This window comes from Narcine bancroftii, chromosome 4 (genome assembly GCF_036971445.1).
Source record: "Narcine bancroftii isolate sNarBan1 chromosome 4, sNarBan1.hap1, whole genome shotgun sequence".
Taxonomy (NCBI): Eukaryota; Metazoa; Chordata; class Chondrichthyes; order Torpediniformes; family Narcinidae; genus Narcine; species Narcine bancroftii.
This window is the reverse complement of record NC_091472.1, coordinates 26286467-26313826: the sequence shown is the minus strand read 5'-3', so window position 1 is coordinate 26313826 and position 27360 is coordinate 26286467. Positions and strand designations below refer to the sequence as shown.

The window sequence follows — 27360 nt, the reverse complement described above, 5'->3', positions numbered from 1 at the left end:
TTCAAACCATAGCCAAAAGATTATCTCTTAAGTTCTTAAACAGATATTAAATTACTTAGATAAATTGCACACAATACACAAACGACAAATCAGATGACATTGTTTTACGTGTCCTGCCAATTATTGTCAACAATTGGAAAAGCAGACAGAATTTCAGATTAATGTTTCATTAAAAAAATGATTTTCTCCCACATTACAATGACATTCGGGTTTGGTAGGTTAATTGGTCATATTTATGTTTTGTGGGCTTGTGGGTCGGAAGGGTATGTTACCACACTGTATCTCTAAATTAAAATTAACTTGAAAATTTGTGTTTATAGCTTTTATCTGAATTGAATTGAATTTTAGCTGTTTCAACCTTCACATATGCTGCCTGACCAGATGAGAATATTCAGTATTTTATGTCTTTTTTTTTCCTATTTCCAACATCTTCGGACTTTTCCTTTCTCTTCAAGTAAACAGTGTTACCTTGAAAAAAAGCTCATCCATTACTGCTTCAAATATACAATAAATAGCTGAGGTCTCTATCAGCTGGACCTCCAATGTTGTGAGGCGCAGGAGGAAACTAACAGAAGTTTCCCACATGACAAAGTTACGCCCAAGAATTGCAATCTTATGTCAAAATGTCCAATAACAAACTGTAATAAAATTATTCTACATTTGGAACAAAACAGCAGCCTTTTCTTTCCCATCTCCACTTTTTTAAATGAATAAACAATTTAGAAATGAATCCATGACAGTACTTTTCCATCTTAAATGTTCAGCATTATCGAGGAGGATATTTTAACCTGCACATTCCTATAATGAGTGGGCTCTCAGACATCTGAAATGTGGAAAGTTTCTCAAGGGGCTCCTCACTGCATCCAACACTTAAAACTTGATATTTAAATTTAATTGCAATTCTGAAAACGTGCATTGTTCATAAAAAAATAAAATGATGCTATTTCAACAGAGAAAAACGACAGATGATATTGTCTGTTGCCCAAAAAAGCAGCCACGTTGGACAGAAGAGCAAAGTGCCGGGTGGCCATATTGATAAGGTCTCAACCAAGAGTCGTCATGGGAACGGTATTACGGCGTGTCCAGCGGCCATATTGGTGAGGGGGGGGGGGCCGGAAAGGGAGCCATGTTGGTATAGGCACCGTGGACGTCTGTCGGCCCTTTCGACGTAACCGGCTGCCGCCATCTTTGTACAGGAGGAGCTTTGCCGGCGGAATTCGGAAGAGCACCGGGAGCCTGTTTTGGTTGCGGACTCCAGCCCGCGGGAAAGCCATCCATCATGGAGGAGGTGGCGAGGCTGAGGGACGAATTAGCCAAGAAGGAGCAGGAGGTGGAAAGGCTGAGGGCAGCGGCTGCCTGTCGGGATCAGGTAGTTGGAAGTGGGGCAGTCACCTAATCCAGGAACAGTCCCCCCCCCACCTCCCCCCCCCCACCTCCCCCCCCCCACCTCCCCCCCCCCACCTCCCCCCCCCCACCTCCCCCCCCCCACCTCCCCCCCCCCACCTCCCCCCCCCCCACCTCCCCCCCCCCACCTCCCCCCCCCCACCTCCCCCCCCCCACCTCCCCCCCCCCACCTCCCCCCCCCCACCTCCCCCCCCCCCACCTCCCCCCCCCCACCTCCCCCCCCCCACCTCCCCCCCCCCACCTCCCCCCCCCCACCTCCCCCCCCCCACCTCCCCCCCCCCACCTCCCCCCCCCCACCTCCCCCCCCCCACCTCCCCCCCCCCACCTCCCCCCCCCCACCTCCCCCCCCCCACCTCCCCCCCCCCACCTCCCCCCCCCCACCTCCCCCCCCCACCTCCCCCCCCCCACCTCCCCCCCCCCACCTCCCCCCCCCCACCTCCCCCCCCCCACCTCCCCCCCCCCACCTCCCCCCCTCCACCTCCCCCCCTCCACCTCCCTCCCTCCACCTACCTCCCCCCCCCACCTCCCCAATCCACCTCCCCCCCCCCACCTCCCCCCTCCACCTACCTCCCCCCCCACCTCCCCCCTCAATCTACCTCCCCTCCCCACCTCCCCCCCTATCCTGAGCAGTTCCTTTATGCCTCCACACTTGCTCTTGCCATCACTGGTACAGGTTAATCTTGGTCCTATCTGTCCAAAAGACCTTATCGCTGTCAAGCGCTTGCCTGGCCTGGTGCAGTGAGTTATTTATTCGGAGTGATGAGCACGGAAAATAAATGTGCACACGCAAAAGCCAGTTGCAGTCTACCTTGCAGTGTGACATTTCCATTTCTGATTGGGAGGATGAGTTTTTAACCATTTATACCGACCACCTACATATATTGCACATAGGAGCAAGCACCACTATTCACCCCATGACTTATGGCACTTGGATTTCATTCTGCAATTTTCCTCTGTCATATGGAACATTAAAGGGAAGGCAAATTCAGTGGCTGATGCCCTGTCTAGGTGATGCCGCACATACTACAGCGATCATTGATTTTGTGAAACTGGCTCGGTCACAATACAATGATCCCGATCTCATTCTGTTCCACCAGATCAACATAGGTCTGCACCTAAAAGGTGTGTGCCTAGATGACTCAGGTGAGACACTACCTTGTGACTTTTCCACGAATCAACCAACACTTTTTGTACCCCAACAATGCAGTGAGATGCTTTCATTGCCTTCCATAACATGTCTCATCCATGCAGAAAAGCATCGGTCAGGTTGATTATGGATCGCTTTACTTGGCCTCGCGTCAAGCGGGATGTAGGATTATGGACAAGGACCAGCGTTCGAAAGTCTTGAGACACACAAAGTCCAGATGCTCGCTTCGCTCAGGTGCACTTGGATTTGGTCAGTCTGTTCCCTCCATCGAGAGGATTCACTTATCTACTCGCGTCCAAGGACCGAACGAGCTCTCGTGGATCTTTTTGGTACAACCTGCATTTGTATCGCGGCCTACCATCCAACCATCCACAAACCACCAGCCTCGGAGTGTTTCCACTGACAGTTCAAAGCTGCATTGATGTGGGGGAAGGTTGGGGGTGGCGATGTGTCTCTTTGGAGTGAGCGTTTGCTCATGGTTCTCCTTGACATACACCCAAGCTCCTCTTTTATGTGTTCGGATGCAGAATTGGAGTATAGCACTACACTAAATCTACTGGTGAATTTGTTGAGCCGTGCGTTGAAAATCTGCTGTATGAACTGTCGGATTATGTTCACCATCTTTGGGAGAGTATGCGGGCTTTAAGACCAACTCCTACCTGACATTCGTCAATTGTGGCTTATGTAATGAATGATTTGCAACACTGAACACCTATGTGGTTCACCAGCCACTCCAGCTGGTATACGACGGCCCTTACAAGGTCATGAAACGAGATCCTAAATATTTTATGATCCTTCAGAATGACGATTCTGACTGTTTCCATTGATTGTTTAAAGCCAGCTTATATCGATGCTCCATTCGCTTTGCATTGCCAGTACCGGAGAGACAACTGAACCCCTGCCTGTTGGGTCCTCTGATGTCTGCCTGGCAATACCAGACTAAATTGGGCCAGACTGTCTGCCCACCAAAACGTTTTGTAGTAGGACAGATCCAGTCTGTCGCCTCCTTTCCTGACTCTTTTAAGGCTAAGGAGAGGACTGTTACAGTTGTGTGCTTACCTGGACCTGGTGCAGCAAGTTATATATTCAGAATGATGCATGTGGGAAGTAATGCACATGTGCAAGCCGGCTGCAGTTGGTAATGCGCAGGCAAGGTTCAGAGTGAGGAATTGCAATTAATGCTTGTGCGGGAGAGCCAATAGGTTAGAAAGAAGGTGGTGTGAGGGGCATGCTGTGGAGGAGAAGGGGAGACAGTTATAGGCCATTGAAAATAGTTGGAGAGTAGAATAAAAGGAAGACAGGTGCCAATTATATGCTGTTAAAAGTTGTGATTGTTCTCTTTATTGTGGATGTGATGTTTCTTTTATTGTGATAAAGAAACTTGTGTTCATTTGTATTACTTATATTTTATTATCAACTCACGACCTTGTAGGACACATCCATTTTGTGCATCTAACCCGAGGTGGTCAGGAAGATCACCAACTCCCAATCACCACAGATATAATATTTAAATTACAGTCACTACAACCTTTTTCCAGAATTTTGCAGCCTCATAAATACTTCTTGGCAAACTGTTATCTGGGTATCCTGTTTCTGTGGCGAACTAATGGTTTGCATTGTGCAATGTGGCCTCTGTATTTCTGTTCATGAAGTCTTCTGCAGACACTAGTCACTAACACATCCATACCTGCCTCTTGAAGAGTTTTTCTGATGCGTTGGACATACATTTGGGTTTTTTTCTTCGTGCTGATAAGAATTCTTATGTCATCTGCAGTGGAGGTCTTCCTTGGCCTACTAGTCTCTGCGATTACTGAGCTCACCAGTACACTCTTTTTAATATAACCATATAACCACTTACAGCACAGAACAGGCCAGTTCGGCCCTACTAGTCCATGCCGTAGCAAATCCCCACCCTCCTAGTCCCACTGACCAGCACCCGGTCCATACCCCTCTAGTCCCCTCCTATCCATGTAACGATCCAGTCTTTCCTTAAATGTAACCAATGATCCCGCCTCGACCGCGTCTGCCGGTAGCTCATTCCACATCCCCACCACCCTTTGCGTAAAGAAATTTCCCCTCATAATTTTCCCCCTTCAATCTTAAACCATGTCCTCTAGTTTGAATCTCCCCCTTTCTTAATTGAAAAAGCCTATCCACGTTTACTCTGTCTGTCCCTTTTAAAATCTTAAACATCTTTATCAAGTCCCCTCTCAATCTTCTACGCTCCAGAGAAAAAAGCCCCAGTCTGCACAACCTTTCCCTGTAACTCAAACCTTGAAATCCTGTCAACATTCTCGTGAACCTTCTCTGCACTCTCTCTATTTTGTTTATATCTTTCCTATAATTTGGTGACCAAAACTGTACACAGTACTCCAAATTTGGCCTCACCAATGCCTTGTACAATTAAATGCTTGACTAAAATGTGGAATTCTAGCAGTTGCTATCAGTTGATTCTCTGCTTTTCCACAGGAAGTACTGTTGTACCCTGCTAAAGAGATTGCTGCAGAAACTGAACTCTACTTTCGATGAACTTTCAAATATATCTGTTCTTTAATGTGCATTAATTTTTCTTAAGTTCATGATATTTTTACCTTTACCTTAATTCATGTTTATAATCCCTTAATTTTGTAAAATGTTTGAAATCGTACCTACTTTGAGGATCTTACATTCTGGTTCAGATTTTATCCTGTATTTTGCGATTTTATTTTGGACACCCTTTTCAAACTATGGCTTTCCAAAATTACTAACAATATTTAAACTGGAGCGTGATTAGTAATATATAATATTCAGTATTTCTTCTTTGCATTTGTGTTTTCTGTCTGTATTGATAAGAATATTGTTTTAACAACTTTCTTTAACTTCCCCTGTATTCAAAGTTAGTGTCCAGTCACCCCAAATCTCTCTGTTAATAGAATCATTGAATGGTCACAGCACAGGAGGAACCCATTCAGCCCATCATAGCCAAACAAGTGCAACTCTAGTTCCACCCACCAGTCCTTTTAATATAGTCTTGGAAATTTTTCCCCTCCATATATTTAATCCCTGTTGGCCACCACATCCAACTACATGCTGCTTAATGACTGTTAATTCTCTTACCTTTTATTTCATATCTATGATCTCTGGGTCTCAACCCCTCGACCATTTAAAATTGTACTCTTTAATTTTTATTATTTCAAGTTCATGATCAATCAAAATGTATTTTCACCATTGCTTCATTTTTCTTGTATCTGATATTTAAAGCTTGTTACTATTTAATTTTGGAGTTTCATATAACCAAGAAGTTTCATATTAATGATGTTGCAAACTGTTGATTTTGGTAATCTTAATCTTGACCAATGTCTCTTAATGTTTTATTCTTATGTTTCAGTCTCATATTGGCTTCTTTGAGTTTCATTGCCACAACTCTTGTCCTCGTGTTGAAAAATGACAATTACAGATTTCAAAAGTGATCAAAGCTTAGAAACAAGCCTCGCCCTCTCTCTTCAACCTGCACCAATTAAATAATTAAACATAACCTGAGTAGTCACAAACATCTGTGAGGCCAAATGTCCCAAACATGATGGTGCCCTGAAACTATTGCTGTCATTTCAACATGGTCAAACTGTAATGTATGCAAATAACCTTGAATAAAATCTGGAATGTGCACTTTAATTGCACGTGAATTGTTTGATAACAAATTTAAAACAGTGGCGCACAGAGGCAAATAAAAGAAAAAAGGGCACTGTACCTCTGTAATGTCGCTCCTAGTTTATCCATCTTCTTGCAACTCAAATATTTTGGTAACATCCATGTGAATCTTTTTTTGTACACTTCCCAGGTAAATTACATTCTCCCTATTGCAGGGTGACGAGAACTCCACACAATATTCCAAATGTGGCCTTACAAACTAATATGATGCCCCAACTTCTGGACTCAAAGCTCTGACTATTGAAGGCAAGTACGCCAAATGCCTTCTTCCTTCTGCCTATTTTGCTGTGCTTCCACGTTCAGAAAATTAAGTATCCATACTCCTAGATCTCACTGTACTACAGCATTCTCGAGGACCTGACCACTTACTGTGTATGTCCTGCCTTGGTTTGACTTTGCAAAATGCAACACCTTACATATACATGAATTAAATTCCATCTGCCATTCCTCAGTTCACTTATCCAGTTGATCAAAGTTTCATTGTAATCCTTCACTGTTCACAACACCTTTAATTTTTGTGACATCTTCAAACTTGCATTCTCATTCAGATCATTAATTATAGTATCATATCTTTATATTTAGGAGGTACAGGTGCCTAACCTTTTATCCGGGATTCTAAACACAGGCAACCTCCAAAACCTGGCACTTACGTCCATAGATGACATTACACATAAGTAACGTTAATTTCACGTAATAAATTGTCTGTTTTCAGAGGGAGGACCCCCGCCCCCAGTCATCCCTGTCCCCACCCCCGTGAGCGCCCTCTCTTAACCGGTGGAAGGGTGACTCTCTGTACCCAGCTCGTGGGAGAGAAGCCGACAACAGCTGGCTCAATGTGAGAGCAATGGCCATTTTCCTTACGCATAATCCCCCACACAGCTGGAACCGCTCTGGTGCTCCGTAAACTCTGGGTTTGGCAGCACTGCACCCCTGCTGCCATGACAGGAGTTAGATGGGGGGTGACGGTGACAGATTGCACTGCGCTTTTTGGTTGTTCTTGAGGGCTGGCCTGACCAGCCGGTGGAGTGCTTGAAAGCCTCTGCCACTCGGCTCCACCACCCCGACGGCCCGCTCCTCCTGCAACTCTCTACCTCGAGTTCTGCTTTCTGCCTCGCTTGGCCTCTGGCTCCGAGCAGCCAACGCTGGCTGCCTTTTTGGCTGAGCTCCCAGGCCTCTGACTGCTACCTGACCGGCATGCTGATCAAGAGCCTCCTGTACAATACACATCTAATCCACTGCTCAGCCTAGTCAGCACCCCCACCCCTGCTCAGCATTTACATCATTAAAAGGAACTGTTGTAGCTTGTTGAAGGGAAATGTTCAAATAAGAGTTGGATGTATTTTTTAGGAAAGGATATATATGTGAAGATAATCATTTCTCTGAAATCCATGCTGGGCTTTGGGCCCAGATTTGTGCCATCACTTAGGCCACTTATTTTTTTCTTCTCTCTAACGTTCCCTGACTCTGTCACATCTTTCCCTCGCCACCTGTTTCTCTGATTTCCTCATTCCTCACCATGCCCTGGGACATTTCTGTGCATCCAGAGAAGGTATAATGCTTATCCCCACACATTGAGTTTTCCATTTTAAATAACTTGCACTCCTGTGTTTCAGACTCTCTCCTGATCCACCCAGGTTTTCTGCATCCCTTTATTCCAACCAGCAGATCCCCATGACCTTGTTTTATTCTACTCATTCACCTCTTTCAGTCTGCCTGTCACCCACACAATTAACTGACCAGGTCTTTTATCTCCTTCTCCAGAGATGGTGATTTTTTTCCTCCAATAGGTGAAGGATCGCTGAGAATGAATTACAGATGATTTTATTGATGGTTTAATAGTGACAGTAAGATAAGGAGCGAGAACGAGAGAAAAATAGAGAACACGTAAAATTATGGCAATTTTGAAAGTAAGAACAAAAAAAAAGAAAGTTGAGAAATTCAGTGCTGTCAGATTTTCCCAGGGCTGAAATGGTTGCCACAAGAGAACATGGGTTAAAGGTGCTGGGGAGTAGATACAGAGGAGATGTCAGGGGTAAGTTTTTTATGCAGAGAGTGGTGGGTGCGAGGAATGCACTGCCAGCAATGGTGGTGGAGGTGGATATGTTAGGATCTTTTAAGAGACTTTTGGATAGGTACATAGAGCTTAGAAAAATAGAGGGCTATTGGAAATCCTAGTAATTTTTAAGGTAGGGACATGTTCAGCACAACTTTGAGGGCCCCATGGGCCTGTATGGTGCTGTAGGTTTTCTATGTTTATGTTTAGGATGTTCCCAGCAGGTCTTGCCACGTTAATGGGAGAAAACCAAACCAGTATCACACAGGGACCAGCTCTGATACAAGTTATTAAGTAGAATGTAGTTGGATGGAGTTTGGGATGTTGTTCTTCAGCCTAACGTTGAGCCTTTTTGCAGCGTGACGTGAACTGTTGATTGGGAATGGTATAAAGAATTGAGAATGTAAGCAAGTAAGCAACAGAGCAAGATTCCCCTGAACACTTAAAGTTGTAGTTTTCAGTATTTTCTCTGTAATTTTTCTGAATATTTTATTTTCTTGTCAACAACAACAAAAGCAAAACATTCCCTCCCTCCCCTTTCCATACTTACAGATCCGCACACTGTCCGAGCTTACATATCTTTTAAATATATACAGTTGGGAAAATAACTTTTGAATATGTATTATATCAGCATTTTTATTCCTTTCTCTTATTGTATTTGGGGCTCTAAATGGTCCAGGTATGGCTGCCAGATCTTTAGAAAAGTGTCATATTTATTCTTTCAATTATTTGTGATTTTTTTTTTCCAAAAGTATACAGCACTTCATTTTCGCAGTCCATTGTGCTATAAGTAGAGGGGAGTCGGACTTCCAAGTGATCGCAATACATTTTTTTGCTTCTGCCAGTGCTATTTTTATAAATGAGATTTGATATGTAGTCAATTTGTTGCTTATTTCAATAAAATTGCCAAGTAGACATAGCTCCGGGTCACCTGTAAAAGCCGCTCCTGTTATCCTGGTTAATTTTTCTGCAATATCTTGCCAAAATGGCCTCACCATTACACACAACCACATAGCACGTAGAAAGGTTCCTGTCTCAGTCCCACATCGGAAGCACATCTCTGAAATTTCTGCTTTTGATCTATGTAACTCTGGTGCAGAAAATTATATGGAAATAGTCCATGTCTTGCATTTATAATTGATGTCATACTGTCTGTACACCAATCTGACCAGGTTCATTCTGAGATTACTACATTCTTTGCCTTAACCTCTGTTAACCTGGTTTTGCACTTTCAATTTGGTGAGCAGAATACATTTCTGTTATAAATTTAGGTGAATTCCCCATCCATATCGTTTGTTCCATGTCACTAATTCAGATGGTCCTCATCTTTCTCAGGAACGATCTTAGCTGGAGAAAACAATAGAACGTCCCATTAGCCACTCCGTATTTATGTTTTAGTTGTTCAAAAGACAAGGTGGCTCCAACAAATCTTGCATCTGTTGCCTTTTGTAAACAACAATTCATTAGTGAAGTCTCTTGAGCAATCTTCAAAGCTCTTGTAAAAGCTGTGGAGCCAAAGTCTAGCAAGGGGCAGAGTTCCAGTATTTCAAATAAGCTCTGTTTTAAAGTGTTTGTATATAACCTACTCTGTCTCCCAAAAACATATCTATATACTGTGTCATTCAGACAATTCAAAAAATGCCCCTATCAATGGATGTTCTGGACCAAGCAGTAGAGACACAGACCCTCTCGGAATCATTCGCAAATTACAGTATTACCAAAAAAAATAGGGATCCATTAAAAACTTTGTCATATAGACAATTTCGTTGTTAAATGCTAATTATAAGATACTAGCAAAAACATTGGCTAATTGATTAGAACAATATCTACCAAAACTGATACATATAGACCAGGTGGGATTTTTTAAAGGAAGACGCTCTTCAAATAGTCTTTGAAGGTTATTTAATATAATACACATGGCAAAATTCAAACGAAATCAAGTATTACAGTCTCCCTGGACGCAGAAAAAGCATTCGACTGTTTGGAATGGTCTTTTCTATTTAAAATTTGGCTTAGGCAGAACATTTATAAACTGGATAAAAACTTCATATCATAAACCACAAGCTAAAATTAAAACCAATAGCCAAATGTCAGCATTGTGGCCTTGACTAGATTGATTATACAGGGATGAATGACCCTTGTCCCCAGCGCTTTTTTACTAGCAATTGAACCACTAGCAGAGTTAATAAGATGATTTAGATCCTTCATATATGAAATTGTGCTTTTTGCAGATTTCACCTTCATTATTGTTCTTGCCAATTTATCTAATATTAGGCAAAAATTAAAATCTCCTTCGACCAATATATATTGTCTTCCCTCTGTTGTTTTTAATATGATATCCTTCATAAAGGCTTCATTATCATAATTTGTGGCATAGATATTCATAAGTGTTCATGCTCCTCTATAAATTTTACAATGTGCTATTGCATACCTTTCGGCCCGGTCAAAATATGCCTTCTATTTATACTGGTGTATTTTTATTAATTAGAATCGCTATAACCTCTTGGCTTTGATCCAAAAAAATACGACATTATTTGTCCTACCTTCATTTCTTTTCAATTTAGCAAGATGCGTTTCCTTTAGAAAGATTATATCTACTTTTGATTTCTTTAAGTAAGCCAAGGTCCTTTTCCTTTTCACCAATCTGTTTAACCCATTAATATTAAGACTAATAAACTTTAGTGTTTTATCCATACCATTTTTCAAACAAATATTGCATTGTGGCGGCACACAGCCTAATGGCGAACCGGCCCTGTTTGTCTCGCCACGAGGCGGGGCAGCCATTAGGAGATGGCGTTGTCAGGGATTTCTTCTTGACTCCAGCGTCCCTTCCAGCGTGCGCCCTGCGCAGCGATTATGACGTCACAGTGCACCAGGTGATTGAGCTCATGCTGCCCTTAAAGGGGCGCGCTGAATTTTAATAAAAACAGTCGTTAACGACCATCGGAGTGGTGGCAGTGATTTCCTTCAGCTCCTTCCACGGAACCCCGTGGAATTTTCTGAAGAAGAAGAACATTCTTTAAACCTGCTCCTCTCCTGGCGCCATTTTTCCCACTTAGTCCCCACCTTGCCACTTACTTTCCTCTTTCCTTTCTCTCTAGAACTCTCTATGTATATTACAGTGATTAGTAAAAAAAAATACAAGATTGAAAAAAGATACATTTTTTAGTTAGTCCCATTTTAAAACAGTCTTTTCAATTTTAATATCTGGCAGCTTTTATCTTCACAACTTTTGAAAAAATTCTTTCACTTCTTCCTTAATCTTGAAAATTCTTTGATTACCTTCTGAGACATTGACCCTCAATGTCACTGGATAAGTCATTGATAATTTAAAGCTTTTGGATTCCAGTTGTCTCTTTACCTCGTCAAATTCTTTTCTTTGTTTGACTAAGGCAGGGCTAAAGTCCTGAAAAAAGTGTTACTTTTTAGTTGTCCACCATTAACAGGCCATTGTTATTTTTTGAATATTCATTTGCCTCTCCTAAGATCACATCCCGCTCCCAGTAACTTAAAAGTTTTAGCAGGACTTGTCATGGTCGTAGATCACTGGTTCTTCTGAGTCCAAGGGTCCAGTGTGCCCTTTCAATTTGTAGCCTTGCATTTAGCTTGTTTTGCCCCAGCATTTGTGGGTCCATGTTTCAAAAAAGGTCACTGTTTACCCTCGATTCCTTCTCTCAATCCAATAATTCTTACATTATTACATCTGCTGAAATTTTCCATATGGTGGATCTTGTCCATCATTCCTTTTCTGTCTGTGTCCCATGTTTTTGCTTTTTCTTCCAAAGTCTTTAGCCTCCACTTGCGTTATTCGTTCTGTTAAGTCTTCCATGATTTTTTTCATTTCTGATATAATTTCCAATATGTCTTTTATCGCTGATTCAATGCTCGTAAAGCGAGTGCACAAAGTTTCCATCTTGTTCAAGATATTGACTATATCTTGGGTTGAATGCCCAGCTCTGCTGGGTTCAGCCAGTCCAAAGCCCCTTCTGTTCCACTCCTCATCAGGTTTTCACTCAATGGGTGAGCTACTGTTTCTTCAGTTTAGTTTTTAGTTGCCTTGGTAGTTTAATACTAGTTATATCCATTTTGTATGATTAAATTCTGATTTTTGAACTTTCAATCTGTCTTTTTAATACTTTCAGAACATGTTTGCTCTGATCCTTTGCATGGCCACGCGCCTATTTTCGCTATAATTGATGGCAGGTTAACGATCTATAATTCCATGTTTTGACATCCTTTTTCATAAATAGTGAGATTACAACTGTTCTAACATCTTTGAAATTTTGGAAAATGACAACCATTATGTCCAGAACCATCTGATTTACAATTCTAGGATACATCAGGTCTTGAGGATCTAACAATTTTAGAACTTCTCCATGACAAACTTTTTTTCTGAGGCTGATTTTGTTGTTCATTAAGTACGACCTATAGACATTCACTATTGCTGTGAGTGTGTTTGTGTCTTCTGTGAAGATGTACCCAAAAATGTGTGTTGAATTTATATGTGTGCATGCCTCATCAATAACTCTTATTTGGCAGCACTTGAACTGTGTGCCCGTAAATTCTCAGAGATCACCTGTCAGTTTTGAAAGCTATGAGTGTAATACAGTACCTGTAGGTTTTCTGCACTTCATTTTTGCAGCTTAATTTTGCTGGGTATTCAACCTTCTTCTAATTCCCTCTTGGCTCTTGCCAAAGCACTGCCAGAGAATGCTTTGTATTAAAATATTTTTTGCAAGTCCAATTTATGATTTGACTAAAACATCATGGAGTAATAACATTCTCAAGCAAGAAAACAGGTATTTTCCCCAACATTCATGCTGACCAAGCTCGTTCCATTTATCTGGATTCAGCCCATATCCCTCCAAACCTTTCTTAAACCTTTTTTAAATATTACAATTGTCCTGCCTCTACTATTTCTTCTTGCTGCTTGTTTCAGATACCCACCACACTGTGTGGAGGAGGTCCCTTCTAAATCTTCTGCCCTCACCTTAAGTCATTGCCCTCTCATTTTAGATTCTCCTATCTTGGGAAAAAGACTGACTGTTTTCCTTATCTGTGCCTCTAATGGTTTTATAAGCCTCTATGAAGTCACTTCCCGTTGGCCTCCTGCAAACCAGGGAGCAAAATCCTAGCCTATCTACGCTCTCCTTATCATTTATGCCTACCAGCTCTGGCAACATTGTCGTGAACCTTTTCTGCACACTATTGAGTTTTATGATATCTTTCTAATAGCTGAGTGACCAGAACTACACACAATACTCCGAGAGGTCTCACCAACACCTTGTTTAGTTATCACACGACGTCTGTGCTCAATATCTTGACTGATGAAGGCAAGCATATCAAACACCTTTGCAACCCTGTCAACTCATGTGGCCATATGGAGTGAAACGTGAAAGTCTGCAGTCCCTGTGATTGTGGTTAAAAATACAAAAATGCTGGAGGAACTCTGCATATTCAGGCCATTTTTATGGAACTGTGTACCCGTATCACCACTTTTATGGAACTTTTAGTTCCATCATTGTGAATTAAGTATGTTTAAAAATTTAGAAGTGACTCATTTTGGTTACTTCAATTTGGGTATTCTCTATGGAATTTTAAAGACCGAAGTGCAAATGTAGGCACCCTTTTCTCTCAGTTTGATAAATGTTTTTTTTCCCCCCAGAATTCTCATCCTGCGAGTATATTTACATTAGTTAAGCAAGTTGCAAACATCCCTTCGTTGGAAGAAAAATCTCTCTCAAAAGAAGAAATCATGAGGTACAGCAGACAACTTATCATTCCAGAAATTGGAATTAAAGGTACTGATGGAAAAACTAGAATGGTATGGTTTCATATAACACATAATCGTATAGCAGTCATGGAATTGGATCAGCAATAGCTGTGATCAGAGGTTCAAATGGCAAGTTAAGCAATTGAATTCAGTGAATTAAGACTGCAAATTGAGATTGGAATTTGATTTTAATTTTGAGAGTATTGTAGGCTTAAAACCTCCATTGATGTTCTTTTGTGCATTGTTGGCAGTTTTTAACTAACGTAGTATATAGTTGACGTCAAAGTTGTTCCCTTATTATTTTGAACAATTGTTTCTTTTTTCTTGACAGTAATGTTGTAGCTAATAATTTATCTTTTGCAGAAAATATGTTTCTGTTAACTTCTAAGTGCATAGTGAAACAATGTACAGTATTAATTCTTAGTGAGGATAGAATTCTGTCAAATCTATCAGGTTGCAATTTAGTGTGCTTTCAAGCATGTTTAAAAACCTTTTTTAAGATAGTGCGTTGGAATTTCTGCTGCATGTAAAGTTAGACTATCTGGCCAAAAGCCAATGAATAATTACATGTCAAAAGGCATAAACATTGCATGGCTGCTTCCCATTGGCGAAGTCTGAGAGACATGCAATGACTGATATCCTTCAGCAAGCCTGACTGCCCAGCTGTCTGATGTCGAGGTCAGACTCTTGGTCAAATTATGCATATAATAAATAACTTCTGATGCATTAGAGTGCTAAAAACACACAGAAATGATGGAGGAACTCACAGTGTCCATAGGAGGTAAAGATGTATTACTGACATTTCAGGACTGAGGCCTTTTTCAAGGTATAAGCAAAAAGCAGGCAGGTGACTGAATAAAGATGGGGGAGAGGGAGAGGGAAGAATGGAAGGGGGAGGAGTCCAGACCAACAGACAAAAGGTGTTAATTGGGAATGATGAGGAAAGGTGAGAATTGATTTTGGCTCTGTGAAAAGAGAGAGAGAGAACTAGAGGAAAGGAGAAAGAGGGACAAAATTGGGGGGGGGGGGGGAGACAGAATTTGGAGAGGTCGATGTTAATGCCCAGACATAAGATGAATTGTTGTTGCCCCAGTTTGCAAGTGGTCTTAGTTTGCCAGTGCGTGTGACCATGCACATGTCAGCAATGGAATTGAAATGGGTGTCCACTGGGAGATCCATGCTATTGCGGTTGACAGAGCTGAGTTCTTAATAAAGTGATCTCCCAGTCTGTGCCCAGTCTCTCCATTGTGGAGAAGATCATAACAGGAGTACTGAATGCAGTAGATGACCCCTGCAGATTCACAAGTGAAGTGTTGATTCACTTGGAAGGACTGGGGCCCCGAATGACAGCAAGGGAGGAGGTATGGGTGCAAGTGGAGGATCTCCTGCAGGTGCCAAGGGGACGATTGGTGGAGAGGGAGGAGAGAACAAGGGAGTCATGGAGGGAGTGGTCACTGCAGAAGGAAGAGAAAGGGATATGTGTCTGGTGGTGGGATCACGAAGTAGTTGGCAGAATTGGAGGAGGAGGAGGATATTTTGGATATGGAGAGTGGTAGGTGAGGATAAGGGGATTCCTTTACCTCCTATGGATGCTGTAAGACCATCTGAGTTCCTCCAGCATTTCTGCATGTTTTTACTACAATCACAGCATTTGCAGTCTTCTGAGTTTCACTCCATTAGAGTGGCCTGTATTGATGCTCTGGAGATTGAGGATAGGATATTCACCACGAATAGAAAGGCCTCAGGATTGAGGATTCGAAGGACCTAGGTTTACAAATCCATAGATCTTTTAAAGGGGGCAGAACAGGGTGATAATTTGGTGAGGAAGGCATATTAAATGCTTGCCTTTATTTGCCAGGTTGTAGAATTCAAGAACATGGAGGGATTCTGGTACAGTTTCATAAAAGTTTGGTTGCCATGGGTGGATATTCGTACAATTTGGATTGCCACACAATAGGAAGGATATGATTGAGGTGGATACAGAGGATGCTGCCTGGAATTAAGCATTTGAATAAAAGGAGAGCCGAGGGGGCATCCTAATAGTTTATGTAAAATTATGGCACAGATTGGGTGGTGGAACAATTTTTTCCCCACAATGGAGATTCTAAAACCAGAGGGCAGAGGTTTAACAGAGTCATCGAATTGTCGAGCTGAGAAAAAAGCCCATTGATTCAACTTGTTCATGCCGGTCCATATCTCACTAAACCTTTCCTATCCATATTTCTATCCAAATGTTTCTTGAACCCTGATTATCAGAAATTGGATTCTCTGAAATCCTCATTTACCTGAAAAAAAAATTAAACTTTGGATAAACGAGGACATCCAAAACAAATCAGAAATCCTAATTTATCCAAAATTTTTCTGAGCCGAACTGACTGGCAACCTAGGGCCTCTGGCAGCAGCGTGGACCTCGGGTTCCCGGTGGCAGTGCAGAGCTCGGGATTCCGGCAGGAGCGGGAATCTTGGGCTACCAGCACGGGTGGGGCGTCGGTGGAGAGATGTCGGCGATTGGGGGTGGCCAGCATGTTTTTAATGATGATTAAACAGTATTTTAATGTTTAAAAAGCCTTCCCTTGTCGTTTGCTGTCGTTTACACACTGTTACAAGTGATTTGCTGTTGCTACTGGGCTGTTTTTAAGAAATGACCAGTTCTCCGAGGGAAAAAAAAAACCATTTATCTGACATTGGCCCGGTCCCGACCATTTTGGATAATCAGGAGTAATTTTGTAATTGTAATCGCGTCTTCTACTTCCTCTGGTGGCCCATTCCATATATCTAATTTTTGTGAACAAAGATGTCCCTCAGGGTCCCTTTAAATCTTTCCAACATTAAACATGCCTTCTAATTTGTGACTCGCCTACCCAGGGAAATACACTGTAGCTATTCTCTTTATTTTGCTTCTCGATAAGGTGAGGAATAAAAAGATTAGAGAGGATAAGAGAATAAAATGTATTGCTCAGAGGGTGTTTGAAGTTTGGAACACATATCTGGGAAGTTGGTCAAGATCGGTATGTCACCACATTTAAGAATCATCTCGATGAGCACTTGAATTGCCATGGCATAGCAGACTTATTAGAGCTGGGTTCTTAATGGCCAACATGAACTAGGTAACTAAAGTATCTTAATGACCATTACTCTATGGCATTTTGAAAATTTGCAATCAAGTAAGTAAATATACCTGAAAAAAATTGAGAAATAAAAGATGAAAGAAATGGACATGTATTTTGTGTAGCGACTTGATTTGGTTCATTTATATACGACTCTTAACTGCATTTCAAATGGCATAACAATTCACTTAATTCAAAAAGGAATGAGAAACAAAATATAGTTTGTATATCCAATCCTGTGAACAAGGAATGAAAGGAGAGTTTACCAAAGGGGTAATTCCATTCATTCTCCTTGAATTAAGCATTAATGAACTATTCTGCATGGTTAATCTTTGAAATGCAATCTAGTTTTGGGTCTGCAATTTTTTTTAAACCTCCGACACGAGGTGCAGAAAAAATAATCTGTTAAAAATTACTTAACCCTAAACCTTTTGCACCAAATACTTACACTTTTCTCAACAGTTCCATCAAGTGGCCAATCTCTGAATTCAGATTCAAAGCAAGTTTAGAAAAAGTTTGCAGATACTCCATGACACTGAACATTATACTTCTGGAAAACAACAACTATTGTGGATGGCAATTACATTACAAACTTCAATCCTTCAAATAGAAAATTTCACTATTTTATATTATTGTATAGAAATTAGAACATAAAAGAAGGCCCTTGGGTGTAATCATTGCAATTTTATCTCCTATTTACCAATATTTAAATTGTGGGCATAATTGCTATTCTATCATATAACATAGCATGTGAAAAGAAACTTAGATGGTTGTTTTGCACAAATATATTGACATCTTGTTCTGAACGAGACAATTTTATTTAAAAATAATATTTAAAGATTTTATTTTCATGTTAATAGGTCAGCTGAACCTGTCCAGGAAATCTGTTCTAATTGTGGGATGTGGAGGGCTGGGCTGCCCTGCTGCCCAGTACCTGGCAGCTGCAGGAATTGGTAAGATTATCATTTTAAATTTTTTTTTTTTCTGTCTTTTTTTTCCTTCAAAATACTTGGTTGAAGAAGGCTGAAGAGTAAATTGATCTAAGATTGTTCTTTATATAAAAAAACTTTGGCCAAGTAATACTTGATTTTCTGATTAATAGGCTGTGGCAAATGATGTTCTGCAGGGATTAGAACTGCTTTTTAACCACGTGTGTGATACCTCATCCAAGTTTGAACCTTAGCAGCAAAATTGCAAGGCATAATATATTGTACGGATGGAAGTACACAAGTCCAAAATCACATTGGTAGACCAGTTGAGAGAGCAAAATGGTGGTAGATTTTTTTATTTAATACTCCATACATGCAGTAACGACAATTATTATAATATCCAGATATCAAAAAGAGAACAAATTGATTACATAAATGATGGTTTTCAACCCACCCCAAAACCCCTCCCTCCCACTTAACCTCCTGCCCAAAACAAAAAAGGAAAAAAATAAAAATTGAAAATATATAAAAAGATAGAAAAATAAAAAGTAACAAAAGATCTTGGATTGTAGAGAGAGATGTCGTGCTGTACAACTCATCTGTTCTAACACAAACATATAGAGGAGGATTCTGGAGAGCTCGAGGGATAAAAAGGATACCACTACAAATTTAATCCCATTATCTGAGTATGTGGGTGCCAAATTTGTAAAAAACATAGAAAAACAATTTTCGTCGATTGTAAGTAATTTTTTCCAAAGGGGTACAACTTTGAATTTCAGCTTGCCACCTTGACAATGTTAAATATATTTTCTCACGACTGATAATGCGAGTTGAACAAATTTCATTTGATAAATTGATAATTTCAATTTTGAAGTTGTACCTTTAATAAAAACGGTGGTAGATTGATTTAATAATGAACAAGATACTGACCATCTGTGATAAAGTCATTATCTATCCAAAAGTGGACAGAAAATTGCAGTCAATTGCTTCTCTTCCTAACCCCCTCACCATTAAATCTGCTCTTTTCAAGTGTTTGTTCTCGGCTTTGTTTTTAATCTGTATACATACTTTCGGCAGTGTGATCTGAGAACCCAACTCAATACTGGGAAGATCAAAACCATTGATGATTGTCTCCATACCCTGAGTACTGAATCCATTGGTACACTTAGATGTAAACTTGATCGGCAACATAATTAAATAGATCTGAGTCTTAAGAGACAATAGCCAAAGATCTGAGGGAAAATATAATATTTGAATGTCAATTTAGGTCGATTGGGACTTCTCGATTATGATGATGTGGAGCTTAGCAATCTACAGAGACAGGTTCTCCATGCAGAGGATAAGATGGGCATGTCAAAAGCATTGTCTGCAGCAACTGCAATAAAACGGTATGTAACGTTTAAATCGCTTCACTTTGAGAGGCCAAAAGCAAGAAGTTTTTCTTGGACACAGCACGATCTCATTGTGCTGGATGGCTCTGTGACGCTGGCTTCCTTGTGATATTCCAAAGTAAATGGGCATGCAAGACGGAATTCCAATCTTAACATATCAATAAAAAAAATTATTAGAATTGAGTTGCGTGTACATCTAGGGGAACAGAACCTCATTTCACGAGTTCTTTCAAATTAACTGTGGTTAATTATAATGCCTTAATTTTACTGGCAAGAAAAGCTCAAAGAGTGGAGAAGTAGTCTATGGATTCCTCTACAGATTGCACAAACCACATGGATTGATTGATAGCCTCAGATACTGTACTCTGATTTTATAAATGTATTAAAATGTAACTCTAAAACACAAAATTGATGACTGCTTAAAGTGCAATGATTTGAGAGTAATTAACAAGGAATAAATTCCAATTGAAAATAATCTCCTCCAAATATCCTTTTGATCACTTGGAAAGTTTGCATGGATGATGTCCAAATAAGATGCTGTTAGTAAGATACATACTTTACTTCTATCTTCAGATATATTGTAATCAACATTAAACTGAAATTTTACGTAGATCTGCCTTAAAATCAAGCGGTTTGTTTGTTTTCCTTCTGTTTCTTTGCCAATTTTCTATTGAATCATCTATCATTTATTGTTGACTACTTAATGGTTTAGGATCCCATGGTCATGAGTCATCCTCCCGTACGATACCTGCTTGTCAGCGTTGATGATGAAATTATTAGGCAGGCTTTTGGAAGTGTATGTCCTGGTTGGACATTGCTATCTCATTAAGTATCTTCCTATGTCAGGTGTGAATCTTTACCTTTTAAAGGAAAATATGACCAGATTAATCAGTCTTTCATTTTATATTTTGGCTGATATCCATTTTTTAAATAAATTTTAATTGGCGGCTTCCTTGAGTGCACATAGCATGAAGATTCAGGGGAGTGGATTTAAAATAGATCACAAGGAGCTGCTTCTCCCAGAGAGAAGTGAATCTGGAACTCTTTGCACAAGGAACCAGAAGAGGCTGCCTCATTGAATATATTTAAGACACAGATAGATTATTCAATAATAGGGGAATTAAGGGTTATGGAGAAGGGTCAGGGATTGGAGCTGAGCCACAGCCAGGTCACCCATAATCTTATTAGGTGGCAGGGTAGATGGCAAACTCCTGTGTTTCTTTTTCTTGTGTCTTGGTTCCAATAATTTTCTTGTGCAAGGAAGATCCCATTTGGACCTTTTTTAACCTCACATTCTCAACCTGTGTTCTGCAATTTTTTTCTAATACTTCCCAGCCCCTTCTCCATCAATACTAAGAGTAATTTAGTCATTGCAAATTGCAAGTTTAAAAAATATACTTTATGTTTGTAGTGTTACAGATTACAAATAAGTTTTGGGGATATAAATTGGGGCAGCTTTTTAGTCTAGGTCACATACAAAAACGGATCTTATTTAAAATACTGGAGCTCTGCTCATGCTAGACAGGCCAGCGCCAAGAGCATTTGCAAAGGCTTTGGAGGGTGCTCAAGAGACTTCACTAATGGATTGTTGTTTACAAAAAGGCAACAGATGAAAGAACTTGTCGGAGCCACAGGCTGTCTGGAGTGGAACTTGCTGTTCTTAGAGGGTCATGTGGTTTTGCAAGCAGAGAGAGTAAAACAGGTTTTTTTCTGAGAGAGAGCGAGATCAGTTTTGCAGTGCTGCAACAGGAGCTGGGATTGGAACAGCACAAGCTGGAAAGCTTGTGGAAAAACCCCATTTGGAGGATGGTGTGGGTGCTTAGTTCAGCCTGGTTAAAAACCTTGTGGTTCGTGCAAGAAAAGAGGACTGGATGCCTAATGTTTCTCTTGAAATAAGAGAAACAAAAAGGAACTCTGTGGTGACCTGAAAGAAAGAGGTTATCATCTGGAGAACCCTGATGGGGGAAATTTCTTGAGGAAGGCACTGAAGTGGCTTGTTACAAGGAATCAGTTGTGATGTCCAGCATACAACAAATCTCTCTCTTAAAACCGACAAGAACCCTTTTTGAGCGGTAACTATTTACCTTTCAAGCACCAAAACCTGGTGAACTTCATAAATGTTAAATTCTGCACACAGTATAAGAATTGCCTGCAACCAGTGAACTTGGAGGAATGAGAAGTGAAATTGGACTGAATCAAATAACTTTTCTAAACTTACACACACATACTTGTGTGCTTAGAATTAGAAGGGGGTTAAGTTAATAGTGATAAGTTAAAGTTTGAGTCTGTTTACATGTTGAAAGATAATTAAAAGCAACTTTTGTTCAAGTAACCATTTGTCTTGGTGAATATCTTTGACTGCTGGGTTTTGGGGTTCTCTGGGCTCATAACAGTAGTTATATGGCAAATGGGGTAGACATGATGAATGTAGGGGTTACAGTTTAATGTTACATAATTCAGCATCAGAATTTATTGTTACGAACAAGTCACGAAATTCGGTGTTTTGCGGCAGCATCATTTTGCAAACATTCATATTATAACCATCTTATAACATTACTTTAAAAAAAAATTAAAATAATAATGCACGAAAAGTAAGGCAGTGACTTGGGTTCATTGATTATTCTGGAATCTGATAGCAGTGGGGAAAAAACTGTCCTTGTGCTGTTGTGCTTAAGCTCCTGTATCTTTTTCCCAATGGTAGCAGAGTGAAGAGGGCATGGCCTGGGAGTTGGGGGGTCTTTGAGGATAGAGGCTGGTTTTTTTAGACTCCACCTCATATAGGTGAAGATTGGTGCCTGTAATGTCACAGGCCGAGTTAACAACCCCCTGGAGACTTTTCTTGTCCTGAGAGTTGGCACCTCCATACCAGGCAGTGATGCAACCAGCCAGAATGCTCTCCACAGTTCACCTGTAGAGGTTTATGAGAGTCTTCAGTAACATACCGAATCTTCTCAGACACCTCACAAAGTATAGCCACTGGCAAGCCTTCTACATGATTGTATCAACATGGAGGCTCCAAGTCAGATCCTCGGAAGTTCTTGACCTTCTCCACTATTGAGCCCTCCTGAATGAGGACTGCGTCGTGTTCCCCTGGCTCCCTCCAGAAGTCAACAATCATCTTGGTTTTGCTGACGTTGAGCACAAATTGTTGATACATCATTCAATGAGCTGATGTATCTCCCTTCTGTATGCTTCCTCAATGCCGTTTCTACCGTCAACCGTGCTGTCATCGGCAAACTTGTAGATAGCACTGGAATTGTCCCTGGCCACACAGTCATGGGCGTATGAGTTCCTCCTAATCTCTTTTATAAAGGATCACCATTTTATTGTGATGTGTCCTCTGGTCCTAGAGTCTCCCACCACTGAAAACATCCTCTCCACATCCACTCAATCCAATCCTTTCAATATTTGGTAGCTTTCAATGAGATTTCCCCCACCCCCGTCCTTTTAAACTCCAGCAAATACAGATCCAAAGCCATCAAACACTCCTCTTATATTAAACATCATCCTTGGGATCATTCTCATAAATCTCCTCTGGACCCTCTTTAAAGACATCCCAGCCTTCCTTTGATATGGGGCACAAACCTTTTCAGAATGGTTTGACCATTGCCCTATGAAGCCTGTGCATTACATCCTTGTTTTTGTATTCTGGTCCTACCTGACTACTGAATCAACATGCAAGTTAACCTTTAGGGAATCCTGCACTAGTACTTCTAAGACCTGCTTTCTGAATTCTCTTCCTATTTAGAAAATATTCCTTTATTCCTCCTTCTAAAGTGCATGACCATACATTTTGCTACGCTGTCTGCCACTTGTTTGCCCATTCTCCCAACCTCTGCAAGTCCCTCTGTAAGCTCCTTCTTCCTCAAAACTCCCTGCCCATCAACCTTTCTTTGTATCATCTGAAAACTTGGCCACAAAGTCATCAAATTCATCAACCAGATCAATAATGCATAATGAAAAAAGTAGTTATTGTCAGATTAGATGGATGCCAGATCAGTGATTTTTTTTTAAAATACCATGTTTTAACTTGGAATTCTTTCTGGTCTACAGGTTAAATTCAAACGTTCAATGTCTACCATACCACTTTCAATTGAACTTCAAGAATGCAAAACAGCTTATTCAACAATATCCTTTTACTTTTTTGTGATTAAGAATTAAAATATGTTTTGATCATCTATATTTTTCTTAACTGATTTCTTCAAGTATGATATTGTAGTCGATTGTTCTGACAATGTTCCCACACGGTACCTTGTCAACGATGCCTGTGTCCTGAATGGGAAGCCACTTGTATCAGCTAGTGCTCTCAGAATGGAGGGACAGGTAAATGACAAATAATGTGATGACTCGTCAGTGTATTTCTTCATTGAAAATATGTTCTAAAGTACCTTTAGACAAATTAGATAATGGAAACCAGAGATAAATGATTAAAAAAAAATAGAATTTGCAGTTGCAAATTAATCTCCAGTATAAGAGAGACATTTTGTTTATAAGTTTGCACTTGGGTTATGTGGCTTTGTAAGATTGTATTTACTGCACACCTTTCATTTCCTTGGGCTGCGGTCAGTTTGGAGAACAGCAAGAGTGAGCCGTGTCACAAGAATGGAAGTATAAGTCATTCTAGAAGTTATTCCTTATATAATTATTTTTAAAAAATGCAAAATCTAGTGAAATTAGCTTTACAGTTTGCCCTTGTGGGGGTGGAATTTGTGTCATTCCATAGCCCACTTAGTATCAAAATCACTACTATAATTGAATCATTGAGTTGTGGAGTTGTATGGCATGGAAACAGTCCCTTCATCCCAATTTGTAAAAGCCAAGGTTCTCCTATTTGATTGCATTTGGCCCATATAGCTCTAAACCTTTTTTATCCATGTTTCTGTAGGAATATTTTATTAAACCTTATAATTGTACTCCCCTCAATAGCTTCCATGTGCGGCTTGTTCCATATACCCATCAATCTCTGTGTGAAAAACATGCACAATTGCATGGGAGTGAATGAATCCTATCAACCATCTCCTCACATTATCTGCATTCCTCACATCAAAAATATGCATAGAAGTAATTGATAATGTGTGAGAAAGCATTTAGCTCGGGGTCAAACAAAACAACAGGATGGTGCAACACTGGGCTCAGCTGGATTGATTAGTCAGGAAGATCAGTGGATGAGATTTACTCTAGCAGTTAGTGCTGAGGGGTTTACTTATAATTTAATTGACCCCCTCCATAAATCTTCGTCCGCGAAGCCAAGCCAAAGAAATTGATGTATTTGAATATATTGCAAATCATCTGCAATATCATGGCTACCAGTACAGTAAAAGCTGTTGCTAAATGATAATAAATATAAAAGAATAGATCAAGATTCAAAGTTGCAGTTTGTGCAAAAAACTAATGTTGCAAAAGCTCTCATATTTGTGTGCCTCAGTGATCGGTGCTGGGTCCATTGCTGTTTGTCATCTATTTCAACGATCTGGATGATAATGTGGTAAATTGGATCAGCAAGTTTGCAGATAATGCAAAGATTGGAGGTGCAGTGGATAGCCAGGAAAGCATTCAAAGCATGCAGGGGGATCTGAATGGCAGGTGGAATTTAATGTGGACAAATGTGAGGGGTTGCACTTTAGGAGATAGGACATATATGGTAAACCATAGGATACTGAGGAGTGCAGTAGAACATAAAAATCTGGGAATACAGATATATAATCTCCTGAAAGTGGTATCACAGGTCAAGAGGGTTATAAAGAAAGCTTTTGGCATTTGGTCTTTGTTATCCAAATATTGAGTATAAGAGTTGGGATGTTATAGTAAAGTTGAATAAGACATTGGTGAGGCCAAATTTAGAGTATTGTGTGCAATTTTGGTCACCTAACTATCAATAAGATTGAAAGTTACAAGAATATTGTCAGGGCTCTAGGAGTAGAGTTACAGGGAAAGGGTAAAGAGGTTAGGATTTTATTCCCTGGAGCAATGGAGAATGATTCAAGATTCAATTTATTGTCATAGTAATAAAAGTTTCCCATTACATGAAATTCTCTTTTGCATGCTGCAAAGCAGACAGATTCGCCACCAGCAGATATTGCCTAGGTGCTTCTTACATTTCTTAGTCAGAGAAAGAGAAGCAAAAGAGAGGTCCCCCTCCCCCCCCAGAGCCACTGAGTGTCCGTACATTTACCTCCAGCGCTTCTGCAGCCTCGACAGCCACACAGAGACCAGTCCAAACCATTGGCAACCCAAGCTCCAGATCCAAACCTCCAGCACAGTCAGGGACCCTTTGGGACCTCTCTGGCCAGTTCGAGCCCGTCTCCAGTCACCAGCAGCCCAGCGTGAGTCTTCTGACAGCAATTTCCAGCAGCCTGCGGCTTCTATGGGTTCCTCTCCTCAAGTTGCCAGCAGCCAGCCATCGAGCCCCCTCATTGGTCCACCTCTGTGGTCACAGTCCTGTGGGTCATCTCTTCCGCTTCTCCTTCTCAGATGGGGGTTGGTCTTCCTGTTCTCTGGTGCCCTGCTCGAGTCCTCCGTTTCCCTGGAGCCCGCAGCCTCTCTTGGCTGCTTCTGATTAATATGCACCGCCACCTTGGGCGCAGACCCCGAGGTTGTGGGATCTCAAATAAAACCACTGTTGGCTCACTCAATGGGTCATTCAAAGCCTGTGTAAAGAGCCAACGGCATTGACTGGGTGGCTGGACCCCGCGGGAGCACTGTATCTCTGCTCCCGGTAGTGCCGCCATCTTCAGAGGGGAGATTTAACAAAGATAAGCAAAGTTATTAGGGGTATAAATAGTAAAGGCAAGCAGACTTTTTCCACTAAGGTTAGGTAAGTTAAGAACTGGAGAACAAGGGTTAAGGGTGAAAGTTGAAATGTTTAAAAAGAATATTAGGGTGACAACTGGTGAGACTGTGGAATGAGTTACCAGCTAAAGTGGTGAATGGAGGCTCGATATTGACATTTAAGAAAAATTTGGATAGGTACATATATGAAGGGTTATGGTCCAGATGCAGGTCAGTGGGAATAGGAATGATAATGGGCAGCAAAGACTATATGGGCCAAAAGGCCTGTTTCTGTGCTGTAATGTTTTGGGATCCTGGAATTGTGTCGTTAATGTAAAATGGGGAGATTTAAGACCCTGATAAGAGTTGGTGGCGGGGAACTGCTCTTGAACCCAGAGGTATCAAATTTTAGTCTTCTGACCCTTCTTTTGAAGGTAGCAGTGAGAAGAGAATGTGACCATGGATGCCTTCAGTAGAAGGGAAGTTCAATGCTTGAGGGTATGGGGAGGCGAAGGTGGGCAGATTGGGATTACAAAAATGAATTGCTTTGCTTTTGTGAAAATATTTTAAAGTACATCTTTTTTTGTTAACTTCTCAGCTTACTGTGTATAATTACAATGGTGGCCCCTGTTATAGATGTCTATATCCAAAACCACCTCCAGCAGAGACTGTAACCAACTGTTCAGATGGAGGTGTGTTGGGTGTAGGTGAGTTGATATTAACTACATAAATTCAGTGTTATGCATTCAAGATCAATTTAAGACCTGTTGGGGCTTAGCTAAATTCATAGGCATCTTTTCTCTGCCTTTAGACTAATGAAAAATTGGGGGTGGGGGGGGACTATATTATAAAAATACTGTAAGCAAATATGAAAATTAAAAAAACCCTCTATCACTTCTCAATATCTTTGAGCAAAATCTTACCTACCTTTTGACATTTTCTAAAAATTTCTGAAATACTTCCTTGAAGGCACCTCTCCCTGTTATCACCTTATAAATGCTGTTCTATAATTTGGTCAGCCTTGGAGAAATAGTAAAATACATGCTAGTTTTATATGTCTAGTCTCCTTCTCTACCTGCACTATCATCTCTTTTAAGGTTC

At 40.7% G+C, this 27360-nt stretch overlaps 1 protein-coding gene across 2 annotated transcripts in view; it reads left to right on the top strand.

Annotated features, from left to right (window-relative positions):
* The first annotated feature begins 1146 nt into the window (after positions 1-1146).
* mocs3 (molybdenum cofactor synthesis 3) overlaps positions 1147-27360 on the top strand; it is a 63939-nt gene continuing 37725 nt past the window's right edge. The window contains exons 1-7 of one of the 2 annotated variants that reach the window (XM_069930974.1): positions 1147-1369; positions 13957-14092; positions 18032-18124; positions 19368-19488; positions 23545-23619; positions 23697-23814; positions 26858-26966. In XM_069930974.1, the coding sequence (XP_069787075.1) occupies positions 1280-1369; positions 13957-14092; positions 18032-18124; positions 19368-19488; positions 23545-23619; positions 23697-23814; positions 26858-26966 (742 nt within the window). In that variant the 5' untranslated portion in view covers positions 1147-1279. The remainder of the gene's footprint in view (positions 1370-13956; positions 14093-18031; positions 18125-19367; positions 19489-23544; positions 23620-23696; positions 23815-26857; positions 26967-27360) is intronic. The other variant, XM_069930975.1, reaches the window with a different exon arrangement.